At 43.1% G+C, this 16187-nt stretch overlaps 1 protein-coding gene across 4 annotated transcripts in view; it reads right to left on the bottom strand.

Annotated features, from left to right (window-relative positions):
• Positions 1 to 16187, bottom strand: part of PPARGC1A (PPARG coactivator 1 alpha) — a 381122-nt gene that overhangs the window by 54913 nt on the left and 310022 nt on the right. For 2 of the 4 annotated variants that reach the window (XM_064151329.1, XM_064151330.1), the window contains exon 2: positions 5580 to 5759. In XM_064151329.1, coding sequence (XP_064007399.1) covers positions 5580 to 5759 — 180 coding nt within the window. Of the gene's footprint in view, positions 1 to 5579; positions 5760 to 10854; positions 10995 to 11080; positions 11135 to 12017; positions 12150 to 16187 lie in introns of those variants that run through there. The other 2 variants (XM_064151331.1, XM_064151334.1) reach the window with 2 other exon arrangements.

The following is a 16187-nucleotide window of genomic DNA, read 5'->3' as shown; positions in this document are numbered from 1 at the left end:
AGTGAAATCCCATTTGCCATAGAAGCATTTCATTACAGGATGCATTTGAGAGGGACACAAGCTCCCAAGTACCCTACCTGTGCTTATCATGTAAAATTCAATGCATATGAATCTGAAATTCAAAAACCCCCTACTTATTAGAGCAGCAAACTGCATGTTGATAGGAGATGGGCTTGTGCTGCCTCCAGATTCTCTGATATGCTGTGCCCACCCCACGTTACTGCCCAGAGCTATTTAGTCTGCACTCTCTGAGGCCTCAGACATGCTGCTATGCTGTTCACGCAATCTCAGTTCTTTAAAGCACTTTGATAAGCTTTATTCTGCCATTATACCATCTAGAACATTAAACACAATGTTTAAGTTCTATGTTAAATCACAATCAGTTCCTATTAACTGTTCCAAGCTCCTCATTTTTATCAACAGTTACTTTATTAAATCCTTAATAATATAGATGGAATAGTTAGTTAATTTGTGTGTTGAGCCATGGATGTTAATTTGTAAACATAATAACATACTGCAATCATTTGCATAATAGCATTTTAATCTTTTTAGTAAAAGCTGTAATTCCCTACAAAGTACGCTGCAGTAGAAACTAAGTGACTATTGGTAATAATAAAAAAGGCCTTAAAATTCTGATCCTATTATAGTGTTGGAACATACCCAAACTGCTACCATAATCTCTGAAATGTTACTGTTCTCTGATTTAGGTGTCTGTGTCAAGAATAAAAATGAAGTATAACTGGTAGCAGTAGACTATTTCCTAAATGTAATTTAGTATTCACTAAGCACCAGCACTTTGCAAATAGCTCTGAGGCTTTCCTTCAAAGTTCAGAGCTCTAGTTATGCATATTGTGTGAGGTACACCACGCAGCTCACCTCCAGCCTCTGTTGTGCTGAATAGATGGCTATGATAAATCATGCTGATTTGGCACTGAAGGGCATCAGCCATCAAGGATTTGACTACTATGTCTTTTTTCTTTTTTTTTTTTTCCCTCTTTCCCTGAGATTATATCTCCTTGAACTGCCTGCCCTGGGCTACTAGTTCTGGAGAAAATTAGAAAGTGAAAAAAATGCTAGGGGAGGCCAGTACAGAAAGTCTATATAGGCTCAGCTCTCTGGAAACCCATTAACACTAGTCACAAGACTGGCAAAGAAAACATTGGTGGTTCTTTAAAAGTCAGGCCAAGTCATTTTACGCAAGATCTGGTAATTCATTAATCAATCTGGCTGCAAACCTTGAATGAATAACCTGAAATAGTGAAAGAGACTGGCAGCACCACAGAACATGGTGAAGTTTAGAATCTGAAGCAATGTGAAACACCCTGGTGATGGCTAGGGCTCCCCTCGACCCTCGTCATCTTTCTGATGCAAACCCTTCCAAACGAGTAAGAAAAGATTTATCTCCCCAGAATTTCCCTGCTGCCAGGGACAAGACCATATGCAATTCACTGTACATCTCTTTCCTCCCCCACATTTTCATTGCTTGTAATACAGCAGGTTTTGGCAGCCTGCTATAAAACATAGTAGCCTACTTAGGCTTTCCAAATACATGGCACAGAGAGTGGTCTTGAAAAGCAACCTGGACTACACCTCTGCAAAACGATTAAAAATAAAGTCATCAAACACAGTAAGCATCTCTGCAATAGAGAATCATGTAAATAAATTAAGTCCATGGAAGAGCAAGCAAGCAATGCATGTTTTCTGAAGCCTTGTTAAAGGCTTCTGTTTTGCCAAGTACGAGAATAGAACATTTGCAAGTCTTTATGACTTTGCACATGTTCCTTATACTGTAACAGGTTATTACCTATCTGTGGGCTTCATTTTATCTTTCTGTCAGCTAATTTACTTGTAAACAATGGCAACAAAGAGATACATCCACTACAGATATCTGCTCTTTCCATAATGGAGGCAGGGGTCATAAATAATTTTAAGTATGACTAACTTCCCATGATCTGGTACACGATATTGGAAGAAGCCTCAGGGGCAACAGCTCTTGTGAACAAAAACTCTCTCACTCGTGCCATACAAAGTTGCTTTTTCACGTGTGCACATAGCATTGGCTGAGAGAATGAAAAACTAATCCTCCTGATTTTCTAGAAGTAGCCAAATCCATTTACTACGAATACAACTATTCTGAACTCTGGTTCTTCGCAACAGCAAATCATGAAAGTGAACGATGCAGTGAACCATCTAAACAACTGGTCTTGGGTGACTTGTTAACTATTTACTTGCATGAACTTGTGTCAACACACAGTACCCTGAGGGGCAAGAACTCCTTCATTTTAGCTTTCCAGTAGTCAACACAACAGGCAGAGAAAACTAGGCTAAAACCAGAAGTGGTCAGGCTGTAAACAGAAAGAAATATACTAATGCACAATATGCATATGAAGGCACATTGATAAGAGCAGCCTCTGTGCTGCAGCAGACAGTACAGGCTTGGTTCCGGACTACGATCAGTTACACTGGTGTGTGCATAGTGCTGAACCTAGTGTGCCAGCAAAACATGGGGATGTTCTAACACTAGGGTGAAGGCCAGAGTCTCATGACACCGAAGCACCTGAGAGCAGGGATTTATACTCGACAGTTACTTACTGTCTAAACTAATTCAACCTTTATCTCAACTGACTTCTGGTTACTGCCGTAACTACTCATAATTTCTAGTCCATGAAGCTCCCAGTGCCACTGGGAGTGTCCAAGCTTGTAGGCACTTGGCTCAAGAGAGCTTCCAGGAAGCCTGAGAATTAGCTTCCCAAAGTACAAGCTCTTCTTAAAAGCAGGTGCACCAGAAACACCCAGGTACATTTTTAAAGGGATTCTGAAGACCAGCCCGCACCTACAAAACACCACATGTACTGCACTAAAACCACAAAAGGGAGTGTGCTTTGTTCAGGGTCAGGTTTGGCAATTACAGCTTGGGCAGTCTACTTTCCAACCTTTGTTTGTCATTCTAGTTCTCCTCCTTCCACCCCAAACTCAGCATGTTTCTATTCTGGGCATGACAAAGCTTCATCTGGTAGCTTAAGCCAGAAAAAGCATACGGCTTCCATGATTATATGAAAGCAAAACAGGGCAGGGGGGAAAGATGTCGATTTTCCTAAAGAAAAGCCAGTGCAGATCAGTATGGAAAAACCCTAGAGATTACCAAGTGGGAAACTGCACAAAACTTCCATTCTCTCAGCTAATACAAACAGTTCCTCACAGAGTACGTGAGAAAATCTCTGGAGGAAGAAGACATCTTCTGTTCTTGAGCACCCCCAGTCGTCACATTACAGAGAGGCAGAGGTGAGAAATAGTGTGAAGTATCCAGCTGCATAATGGAGAATGGGGACAGGGGTCGTCTATGGGAGGAGCAAGTTCCCATTTTCCTAAGCCAAGTAAAATAACACACTATGAAGCTGAAAATAGTCTAATTTTGCACTGCAGTATTGCAAAGTGCTATTAGAGCACAATCTGTCCCTACAGGTAAGAATGGGCCACGCTGTGCTGTCAGAGACAGTGATGCAGCTGCTGAGCACAAGGAAATCCAAGCATTTGCAAAGAGGACAACAGAATTTCCCTGTTAGGAAAGAATCTGCTTATTTAATTTCCAAACTATTATTTATGACCTATTAGCTGCTGCCTAGATGCCCTGCCCGAGCTGTATACCACCTATTTCTTCACAATGGGGCTGCTTATCCTCAGAAGCAGAGGTTATAAGTGATGACCAGTACCTCCTGTCATCATCTCACAGTGATGTTAAGAACAAGCTTCTCAGGTTGTCTTGCTGTTTTGAACATGCTTTGCTTTTCACAAAGGGAACTATCTCATACAGGATATGACAATTCCTACACAAAGCACATAGAGCAACTGTCACTACCTATCTGAGATAATTTTGTGCCCAGCAGCAGCTATGGCCACCAGTGGAGCTGAGCAGTTAGCACACAGGGCAGGCCAAGAGCCTGTGGCCAATTTCCACTGGTTTTACTGGAAAAGTTTGTGTGCTTAAGAGTTGATAGATGCCTGTTCATCACATTATTCATCTGGAACTTACACTTTGATAGTCTGCATCTTCAATTGATTTTTTCCAAAAGCAAAATATCTCTGCATTGATGAATGAGGAAATATATGCCTCCCTGGTTATAAAACAGGCAAAACCACTCTACCACACTAGCTGCTAATGTGTCCCCTGCCTTTCTGCTACCTACCATCCAAACCTACCACACCAACAAGCTGTACTCTGCCCGAGGCAGTAAAATTGCAATTCAAGTATGAGATGGGGTTTGGAAACTTTGTAAAACAAGGTGTGGAACATTATACAACTAATAAAGTGCAGGGCTTTGTAGGGCTAATTTTGTTTTTATTTTAATAAAATTAAATTCCAAGTTACTTGGGTGTAAATGATAGACACTAAATAGACCTTTCTGACCTCAGTTACCCTGGTAAAAATCCAGAGTAACTTCATCTGCATCAGAGATCACTGCAGATTTGGAGCTCTATACAAAAAAAGATGATGTCCTGAATATTGTTTTCCTAAGTGAGAATTTTATTATACTGTTTCAGTTAAACATTTCTAGACTTTAAACTCCACCATGACAACCTGGGGCTTCCCCAAGCCCCTGGGCCAGCCATGCTTCCCAAAGCTGCAGTATCTGCCCTGTGAGAGCACCAGTGGCTTGCTGTTGCACAAGCTCCTCCTGTCAGATACCAATTTGTTGTCCAATTTCCCACTTAGTGGCCAATCTACAGAATGTCCTATCATCAGGGAGGGAAGGAGTTCAAGGTTCAGGAGGGGCACAGTAGCCTCTCCCTTGTGGTTACAAGGCAGAGAATCATGAAGGCTTTACATGACAGAAGGAAGAAGATTGGAGACTGAAATAAAGACACAGTAACCATCCTCTCAAACAACCTGATCTTTGAGGTAGAATTGAAAAGAAAACATTTAAATCTCCCATACCACCCCTGAGCTTTGACTTTAAGACTGCTCTCCAAGAGATCTATGAAACATCTCAAATTTTGTGCTTGTTCCTGAGCTACTGACAGTCCTCACTGCCTTCTCTGTCATATTTCCCTTTTTCTTCCCTATACATCAACTAAAAGGACTTCTCAATTTGTGCACAAGCGCCTCGCACAGCAAAGCCCTGAGTAGTAAAACCCAGCACTAGAACAGCTCCAGCTCTTCACTGGATAGCTGCTGTGCTGTACTCCTTGCTGGGGAACACAAGTGGAAAATAACAAATGGGTTTCAACTTTTGTTTCTTCTTTGCAGCTGACAACTGTGCAACTCCTTGCCAGGACACCATGGGGCAGTGCGCTCCAGGCACTTCGTAGCCATTTTCTTCCAAAGATTACAAGTTCTGTCTAATTCCACTGAAGATTTATTCTCCCCTCTCTCTCCAGATCACAGGCCTGGTTTTGATCATGAAGATTAAAGGTGCTAGTCAGAAACTGTAACACACATCACCACGCTTGTTGTTTCTTAATGGGGGAGAACAGCAGTAACTGTTGTCCACCAGGCTAAAACAAAAACCCCGAAACAACCTACAAACAGAAACACAGCAAGCAAGGACTTTGCAACACGCACTTGCATCACCTTGCCTTACCTCGAAAATATTGGCAGGTTCATTGCTGTACTGATTGGAGATGATCTCTGACTGGTCACTGTACCACTTCAGTCCTCCCAGAAAGCCGTCCGCGTCCAAGTCGTTCACATCTAGTTCAGAGAGGTCAAGTTCTGGGAGATCTGGGCAAAGAGGCTGGTCTTCACCAACCAGAGCAGCACACTGCAGGAAACAGCAACACAGAAATAGTTTATTAATTGCTAGGAATCTATTAACTTTAATATCATGTGATAAGAATTAAGCCTCAATTAAGCCATGGCACAGGGTCACTAAGAATTGACTTTGTTTTCTGGAAAAGAACCAACGAAGTAACTAAGTATGAGAACGTGGTTAGCTCTACGCAGGTATGCAAAGTGCAGTGGGAAACAGGAGGCTATAAGCGTCCTTCTCTATCCCATCTCTGTCCAAAGGCAACGACTTTCCTTTTCTCTGTACACTTTGATAACAATCATGTTCAAAGGTTTATTAAATCAAACAGCAGAAGCCAAACCATGGCCTCATTCTCCTGCTTCAGAGCACACCGGCACAGGTAGAAGTTACAGATGAATACCTCTGGGCAGTATCTGTCATGCATTTCCTGATGCATTCAGGTTAAAGAGGCACAGCCTGTTGGAGTCTTCAGCCCCGGAGGCTAGCTCAAGCTGCAGATAGTCACACTTTCACTTCTACAGATCCTCACTGTAATCCTTCAGGGTCAGACATGATGGTGGATACCATATGGGCATAAGAAAGTACAGGTCAGTGATGCTCCTGTGCTCTTTTCCTCACTGCACTTGATGACTCACTGACCACAACCACCCAGACGCACATCAGGGTGCTGGCAACCACCCAATGTGTGTTCTGAAATATCCCCATACAACTAATTCACACTGCCTTTCACCTGCTCAGTGTGAACACCTATTTTGACCCAGTCAGTTTCCTAAATCTCCCCAGAGAGTGGCTGCAGCAATGGATCCAAATGGGTTTCCCTCCTCTGGCAGCCTCCGATTCAGTAATCTTAATGTAGAGGGTCTGTGAAGCAATTTGCCTGAGGTAGTAAACAAAGTCTAGTCTGCATGGATTCTCTTTGGCACTGCAAAGTGTTTTTGTCTCCATGACCTTACAAAGAGAGTAGTGATAAATACAAAGATACCTGGAACAAGTGTCCTTTTGCATGCTAGTATCAAGCTAGATAGCGTATTGACTGACCTACTAAGGAAGAAAAAATTAATAGCACACATTCACTTCAGCATGGCAACTGAAATGTTAGAATATGCACCAAAACCATTTCCTAATTATGGGAAACATGCAGTAACAGCCTGGCAAGCAGCGGATTCCCATACATCAACGCTGCTTGATTAAGCAATTCCTCCTGCACCACACCTCATACCCTTGTAATGTATCTCTGAAGACCAGCGTTGATGTGGGTATACTGCAAAACCCCACAATGCTGCAAAGGCACCAGGCACTGAATGGTTAAAAGACACTTAAACTCAACTGAGTCTAAGGACTTCTATCCTATTTCTAGCATCCTGTTAAGGATGGCCAGCAGAAGGCCCTCCTTGACTCCTGCCTGTTGACTGGGTGGTCTGAATGACTTCCCAACTGCTACTTGGACTGAAGTCAACACAGAAAGCACCACTTTCTGGGGACAGATGTCTGTAGGGCACGAACACAGTGTCCACAGCTGTGAACTGCTCAGTACTGATTATGCCACTCTCGCAAGGCCTGCCTTTCACAACAGTGCAAATGAGGGCTGCTGAAGGTGCATTTCATTAAGACTTTTGTCCCTGGGAAGCTCAGTGTGGCTGCAGTGTGCGGGCTGGATGCAGCAGTGCAGCCACGAGCGAAGATTTTGTCTGTTGGCACAAAGACTCGGTGCAGCTGGTGTGAGCTATAATTTACCAGACAACTTCTACATCTACCAGGACACTACAAGATAATCATGGAATAGGCCAAGGGGCAAGGCAGCTGAAAGGTTACCAAATGAGGTTCTGAAATAGCAGCTGCATTTCTCTATATTATTAAGGGGCTGCAGAACTTTAAGAAGTCAAACCCCACTTCAGGAATTTTCATGGCGCACAATTTTTTATCGTTACCTTGGTGATAGGGGAAGAAAAAGGAAAAAAGTATAGAGAGTTCCCTCTTCTTCAGTGCAAGACACAACCTTCTGGTAGCAATCTTGTAATGCAGAGATGACCTTTTATGATGCTTGGCCAAAATCTCTGATCTCATTAAAGGATAATCTAGTTTCGAGTGAAAAGGTAGATTCTCAGCATCATTCTCAGGTTCGTGTTGTGGAGGTCAGTAGCATGTAACTGATACCGTAGACTTCCAAAGTATCCTGCTGATCTGTCACTGCTTTCATTTGTAAAAATAGCTTCACTCTGTGAACCACTCACTTAAACATGTTTACTCTTGGTAATCTGCATTTTTAAGTTCCTACAGCGTGCTTTTGAAGCAACATGAACAGTGACAATAATGATCCTGCTCACTGCAGCTTTCATTTGCCTGTAGTGACTGCACTGTCACCTAAAAAAAAAAATTGCCGAAATGAAGTACCTATGTATGTATGAAGTATTTATGCTCCTGCCAATGTTGACATGATAACAAAATCAATGCTCCTGAATATGACATTATGCTTCTAAACTGAGACACATTAGTAGCAAGTGTTCTTGTTATTAATTTATATTTGGCCTTTGGATGATGCCAGATCTAACAGTCCAAGTCCTAAAACTGTCCTCATCTGACACGCTGATATTTACTGTTTGCCTCTACCTCTGTAACAGGTGCACCTGCATTGCTAACAGACGTTTTACTGTCTGCCCACCCTTATTTGATATGATAGTTATTCCATAACTATAGCTTTAATTTTATAGTAACATTTAGGAGGATAAAGCAGTCACTAAATACAAAAGGCTAATTACTGTGCGTTATTTCACTCCAATAGACTTTTTTTTCCCTCTTAGTGCAGGCGCAAACAGTAAATTAGCTTAACTGCACTGACGATAATGAATCATTATAATTAAGTATAATTCTCCATTAACCTTTTGGATGCTTTTTTGTGCCTTTGAAGGTAAATTTAAAAAATAATTAAAAAAAAGAAAAATAAGAAAAAAAAAGACTGGACTTGTGCCATATTAATTACATTAATGAAAAAATAATCTGCATTTTATTTTTAACAAGTTTTTGAAACAGCCAAGGAGATGATCCGAGGGAAGAAAGAGAGACTTGACAGAATGTGTGTCATGTGGAGTCTCTCTATCAATCTTTGCAACCTTACTGTACATCACCTTCATTAAGCTGTGAAGCACCGGGGACGCTGATCAGTTACAGTGATGCAGGCCTTTATTAAGCAAGACGCCACCCTGTCATTATGTGAGTGAGAATATAATAGATTCCTTATTGACAACAAACATTCATGGCTCAGAAAATGAAAGCTTCCTCCAGTACCTGCCACCTGCAGTATCTTTGATCAGTAAGGGTGATCCTCTGAGTCAGAAAAGCCCATAGATGCTACTGTATTGCTATAGGAAGTGCAATGCAGGAACATGTTGGTAAAATCCTACCCACAGTTAATCCATCCACCACACAATTAACATGAAGATCAAACCTTTTTAAAATTCCTTTTCTTTCTCCACGCTATGAAAAAGTCATTGACATAAGTTATCTATTCTGTTACTAGCTTGAAATTACTGCAGGAACTTCAGTGATTAAAATAAATCTTCAGTATTTCCATATAAGCTGGTTCCTCAATCAGCTCCTAGCAGCATTAGGAATAATACATGATGGAAAAATGAAGCTACGGCAGCTGAGACCCATGCTACAAGCCAGACAACAACCCACAGGATACTCCAGCTACTCAGAAACAATTAGGACTTTGGAGCCAGCAAGTCATCCACTTACAGCCTTGACTCATAATAGCTACAGGACATATGAATTATCCATATCTATTCCACTTTACCAAGAAATCAAAACAAGATAAGAGCAATTACAATATTCAAACAGAAATCAGCAGATACAATGGCAAGCTGCGAATATTTCAAACACGACAAAAACACTTGAGAATCCCCACGCATGCTCCATGAGATGGGAAAAATACACTGGAGAACGCAGTAACATTTTTACTTTAGATGGGTATCTCTCTCTAGCAAGCACATCTTACTTAAAAAACATTGCCTGCAACCTGTTTTTCCTTCCCCCGTTGCCCGAGGGGAGCATTTTAAGCACTTTTTCCAAGCTTGCAGCCAGAAGGTTAGTTCCTTTGAGGCGGTCTGTATTTGGGATTCCTCTCAATGGGGTCCAAAGAAAGTTTGCCTCGCTTCGTAAGTTGCCCGAACTTTCAGGTAATGCTCCATTTTGCTGAACGTAAACATGCAGAAATCCTCAAACCTCACTTTATACTCCAGAGATTACCAGGGAGCTGCTTGCCTTTTTTTTTTTCCTTTATGAATTGTAGCCAGCAGAAGCTGTGGATTTGATGTATTGCCGTCTATTTTTACACAAGCAGCAGCGGCGGCAGTGGCGGCGGCAGCGGCAGCAGCAGCAGTTCACACAGTCCTGCATAAACTCTATTCTCCTGGTTCATCCTGTTGTCTCTGCTGTACAGTGGGATTTAACCATTAGCTGGCCTGACTGCGAGCCCTGCTCTACGGGACATTAGCTATAGCGTCATTATTCCAACACCACAAGAAGCAGGGGAACGTCTCCTTCCAGAAATCTCTTTTAAAAGGCATCTAAAGCCAAACAACAGGGTATTCATTCTTGTGTGTGTGTTTGAATTCTGCAGCTGACCAAAAAAAAAAAAAAAGGAAAAAGCCTTGCACAGATGACAGTGAAAGAAGCAATTAAAATATGAAGCCCTTGGTTAATTTCAACTTTTTTTTTTTTTTAAGGAGGGGTGTAAAATAATGTTTATCTTGTTCTAAATAAACATGGCATTTTTCCAACCAGGCCACTAAACGCCACTGGAAAGACTTCAGACACCGATTCATATCAATATCTTAGAGCATAAATATTGCATATGACAGGAAAGCGAGCCAGAGGCACATGAAAATAGTTTCCAACTGCAGGAGATACTGATGACAGGGAGCTCAGCTTTGATTTGCTCAAGGCATCGCAGAGTAACCTTAAAATAGCAAACTTAGTGGAGTTAAGATAAGATTCGGACTTGTTCGCAAAGTAGGCTGCCTCGGCCGCCCTGCCGGCCCCCCGCCGAGCCCCCCGGGCCCGCCGAGCGCCCGTGCCCCGCGCGTCACCCACGCCGTGCGCCCCTCACCTCGAGATCACTCCATAGAGAGTCCTGGTTGCACATGTCCCACGCCATCCAGCTGCGAGCGACGGCAGGAAAGCTGGCAAACTACAGTCCAGAGGCAAGCAGGCAGGCAGCAGACACTCATGCAGGCAACGAGACCCTCTCTGAGAGTGAACCGAAGGCACCTGTCTTACTACTGTTCCCCGTCACATGACAAAGCTATTAAAAAGTAGGCTGGGCTGTCACTCACCCAGCCTTCTGGTGCCGCTGCTCCAGCCCGTGACGTCACCAGGGGCAGACCCGCCTGAAGTGAAGTAAATCTTAGCAAAACCCGCTCACGGCTCGGCGCCCGCGGCTCCACGCTGCCATTCAAAGCACATTTCCACGCCACACCCCCGAAACTCCGCTCCTGCCGTACAACAGCTCCCATCCCTCCCCATCTTTTTTTAATTTCTTGGCTTGCTTACCCCACCTAATCCCTACCGCCCCCCACCCCCGCGCCGAAAACAACAGGCAGAGCTGTGCTTATTAGAAAGAAAAAGTGAAGTAACTCCAAGGCGAGCTCCAGGCTCCCAGGAGCCCGAGCCCACCCTTTGCAGCACCCGCACCGGCTCCCCGGCGCTGATTCCTCTGGAGGGGCTGTCCCAGAGCTCGGCAAAAGTTACACCACCCTCCAACTTTTCCCCCCCCCCCCCCCCTCCCCAGTCAGGGCTTTTAGATAGGTTAATGGTTTCTCGTCGGTAAATGCAACTCAGGTTAGTTTTTCCACACCAAACGCATTAGCAAACAACACTTACCCACCCCCCCCCGCCTCCCCACCACCAGCATTTCTCTGGAATGGGGCAAGCAGCTATAAAAAACCCACAAACATTCATACAGTTATCTCACCTGCTACAACGAGGGAGCCTGATCCTGTTCCCAGCTACCTAACAGTATTTCTCGGTCGCTCTTCAATCACTTCTCTGTCTCCCCAGCTATTCCCTCTAGAAGCCAGGGCTCTTACAAGCAAGTGCCACAAGTCCGGCCCATAACTATTCAGACCCCCGCCTGCTTTTTTGTCCTACAAGCACCGCTGCCTCAGGCTGCATTTCTGTATAAACACCATGCACCAACCTCTCTGACCTGGACTCAGCATTTTCTCATTGAAAAAAAAAAACACAAGCTCTTGTGCAAAAACCTGGACACACCTTCAAAACCGTTCCCAGACAACAGGGGCTGCTGCAGGTGCAATCAGTTTATGATGCCCCTTTGCATGTATACACAACAAACTCCAGGTACCCAACTGAACTGCAAAACACTGCTCACAACAGGGAAGAAACCCACCAATACAGGTCTCGTTTAACTATCCCCACCTGGCTGCTTATTGCCTTAAGTTGCAGGGGTTTTAATTAGCTGGGTGCAAAAAGTCTCCTGAAATGAAGCGCTGGCTCTGTCGTGCTGGGCTACCAGTCAAAGTCACAAAACCATAATTGATCATCCTACTTGTCATGAAATATTCATTTTCATTGTTATTTGCAAACTTGAGTATTCTAAAGGCTAAATGAATTCAATTATTATACAAGACTATAGTGATTTTGTTGAGAGAAAAAAATAAATAAAAAGAAGCAGAATTCTTGAAACAGCCTTTTTCCCACACAACAGTGGAGACTTCAGAAATGGCAGGAGGTCTCAGATACACTCTTAGCTTGTTTGTGTTCCCTTGTAATTCATTATTGCCAGTCCTGATAAAATGTACGGTTTTCCCGGCTTGTGCTTAAGTTGCGAATCACATCACACTGTCATACTTTCACCACGCACAGATGACAAAAATAGCATTGTTTTTACTTAAAAAAACAACAACAACCAACCAACCAAAAAACCCCCCACAAAAACCAACCAAACAACAGCAAAATACTGAATGGCTACAGAAAGCCTTTCCTAGAAATGATTAAATTAACTGTTATTGCTTCACTCTCACAACTAAAAAAAACCCCTAATTTCCTTCCCAATTATATGCTGATTTAATGATAAAACTGCAGTAAATTATTGAGATCTGGGGCAAAGGTGAGTACCTCTACCCCGTGAACAGTCAACTGTGAAGTAATGCTGGGCATCTGCCTGCCTGGAGTAGAGTTGGTTCTTACTAATTATTATCTGTGGATCCATGGCTGGTGGAATATTCTCCTTCAATACCTACTTGTAATTGTGTTCATTGACTGTGCCGAATCCATCATCTGGTTTTTTTGAAGTTTCATTCACACCTTTTATAGAAATGTATTTACACTGGAACATTTCATATTGCTGTTTTGGATATTTTGACCCGCTCGTGTTGTTTCTATTTTCTACATTTCCACTTCACTGCTTTCTCTTCAAATTAGCAAGTTAACTGATAAATATAAACTGTGGCCTTAGTGGTGCTCTCACCACACAAGCTTTAGGGATTGGAGAACTTTCTGAGTGCACTGTAGACAGTGTAAGCACTAGGTAATACTAACAGAGTCCTCCAGAGCTTTTCTATGTCCCTGTCCACGTTGCAACTTGAACTTTGCTGCCAGCTCTAGCATTACCTGGAAGGGATGCCAAGCACAATTCCAACCACAAAAGACTGCGAGGTTTCAACAAGGGTTCCCCATTGCTTGGGAAGGTTTTCTTTTATTTTACTCTTAAATCCAAGTGTCTAGCCCAAGCCATAGTAAACATTTACTCACTAGGATTTTTTTTTAAACATTGCAATGTGATTTTCTGAGTGTACTGCCCAAAAGAAGAGAAAAGCAAGGCAGGCGGTTGTTGCAGTGGCGGCGTAGTTTGGAAATGGCGCAGGCTCGGCACATGTAAATGAAGCCTGTGAAACCCAGCCAGCACCTAAGCTGCTCTCCTCAAAGGAAACCTTGTCTTCTGAACGTTCCCTGGAAGCTTTAGCAATGCTCTCCCCTTGTGTTTTGACAACATGGAAGAATTGCACAAACATCTTTCCTGGAGCAATACCTGAACGCATACATGTTATTTGGTTCCCTAACAAACTCATACAAAGAGAACCCTCTTTCAGCTGGTAAAAGTCTGTGGGTCTGCTTGACCCGGTCTGCCCTGCTGAAATACCCAGCATCAGACCACCTCCTCAGTCACTGCGTTTGCCCTGTTTCCAGGTTACTCTGTATCTAGTCTCAGCAATTCCCAGACTTCGTCTGTTCGACTTCAGGGGCTGTAATTCAAGAAAGTTCTGGCAAGGCTTCCAACAGCATTTGGGCACGAATTCCCAAATCCTGATATATATATTTTTTTTAACAGAACTGGAAGGTATGGCTGCCTGCAATAACAGGGAAGAGAATTCAAAGAGGAAAGTCTTCAAGCCCTCAAACCTTTTTTTTTTTTTTTTTTTAAATTATGCATTCATTTTCTTCATTCCTCCTTTTCTCCCAGTCATGTTTTCTAACTATGGTTATGCTTTTATTCCCTGTAATTTAGATTTGTCAAAGCAGCTACTCATTTTGGAGCCCTCACGATTTTGAAATCCAAAACTTAGTCACTTCATCGTGGCACTGAGGAACAAAGAATTTATTTCCTGGCCCTTAAGTAAGACTATGCTACTTGCTTATTTTCAGCACTTTGCTGTTTTTCCAATGGAGCAAGGACAACCAAACTTGTATATAAAACTAGTGCTGGAGTTTCAGCAAGCTGAGGTTTGCAAACCAGTTCACCAAGGTTCTCACACCAGTTCAACGCCCCCTTTTGCTCGACCCTCTAAGAATGAATGGTCTTACAGCAGAAAATCAGCCAATGCTGTATATAAAAGAGCAAACTGCACTCAAAGGTGCGTTAGTCTGGATGGAGTTCTATATAAAGTATATGTACCCTATTAATTTTTTATTAGAAATCTTCCTTCTGTGCATCTTTACTCTCATTTTTTTGCACAGTCCTGTATTTGTTGTATTTGTTTTCCAATCTGTTCTCTTTGTTCCATTTCTATCTTATTTGTTTGATGATCTTTTTTTTCCCCCTCTCTTGTCGATTTCTTTTCATTATTTATCCAGTTCATCCTACCCAGAATACAGTCTCAATAGCATAAGCCAGTGAGTCAAACTGCTCAAACTTCTGGGTTCATTGGTGCAGCAATTCAACAAAGCAATAAAACAGTGTGTCCTCTGCCATTTTACTGGGGCAGTTAGGAGCTGAAATTCTTGTGGGTGTTTGTTTTTTTTAAACACATGAAAACCAGGATGGTTCTCTGCAGCAGCTCTCTGAAAAGCTGAACAGATCTGGGCCAAGCTAACTCCTGGCCCAGCTGTGGGCTAGAGGCTGCTGTCTGAGGAGCTGACATTACTGACACCAGGCTGAATTTTGCCACATCTGCCTCCACAGACCGAGGCCTCGAACAAACAGCACTGAATGCCAGGGGAAGTCACTTGCTTGTTCACATGCAAATGGACCCGACGGTGAATATTCACTATGAGTGCAGATTAGCTGATTGTCAGCCCTGTTAACAGGGCTTGCAGACACACATCTCTTTGTAACTCCTCCTAATAAAGCCTTCCAGGAGTGCCTAAATGAGGCAAGAGCACAGGTACCTATTACAAGAAATCTTTCTAACTTTCCTCATATCTCCCTGAACATCTCCCTCTTATTTCACTAACTCTTAAAACAAGTAAAGCAAAGCCTCGCTAACTGATGACATAAAAACCACACTGTCACTCTCTTCTCCCCAACATTTGGAGCATATGTTCTCCAGGCCCCACATCTGTGATGATTTGCAGGAAAATCCAACTTGTCAGGCCTGTTAAAAGCAGCATAAACAATGTCTTTCACTTGGATGTTACTGTTTTGTAGAGAGACTAATCTGTAAAAGAGTATCTACGTTTAAATTTATTGCCCCTACATGTTTGAGGAATGGAGCCATGTAAACACATCAGTTTCCTGGAGAGGCTCTGGGCTGTTTGAGCATGGAAGCCCAGACAAGCCAAGGAGACACATTAGTGTTTTGCGGCTTGCACATGGGCAGAGCAGCAGGACCACGTCAAGATCACAAACTCTTACAGATCTTTGCCATCTCTCCTTTACTCACCCCACTGCTGATACTTCCTTGAAACAGAAGAAATCATAAAGTGATCTTTCCCCCCGTTATCCTTCCATGCATTCAAGTCTCTGGGAGGAGACCAAGGCCTGCAAGCTGCTCATGTCAGACTCCGGGAAGAGGCTCCTGGCACTGCTGTTCAGTGGCTGAGTGCATCACCCCCACACTTGGAGGCTGTGCCCCTCTTCTCCCCCTCCCAGTCTGGCTGGAATGCTCATGCTCCTGGAGACAGGCAATTGCCACCTTCATCTTCGGCCACAAAAGGCAGAACCTGGGTCTGCCTACAATCTCTGCAAGGCCCTCAAAACCCCAC

Source organism: Pogoniulus pusillus, chromosome 11, assembly GCF_015220805.1.
Source record: "Pogoniulus pusillus isolate bPogPus1 chromosome 11, bPogPus1.pri, whole genome shotgun sequence".
NCBI classification, from domain to species: domain Eukaryota; kingdom Metazoa; phylum Chordata; class Aves; order Piciformes; family Lybiidae; genus Pogoniulus; species Pogoniulus pusillus.
The sequence above is the reverse complement of the archived record's forward strand: the minus strand, read 5'-3'. Positions and strand labels throughout refer to the sequence as shown.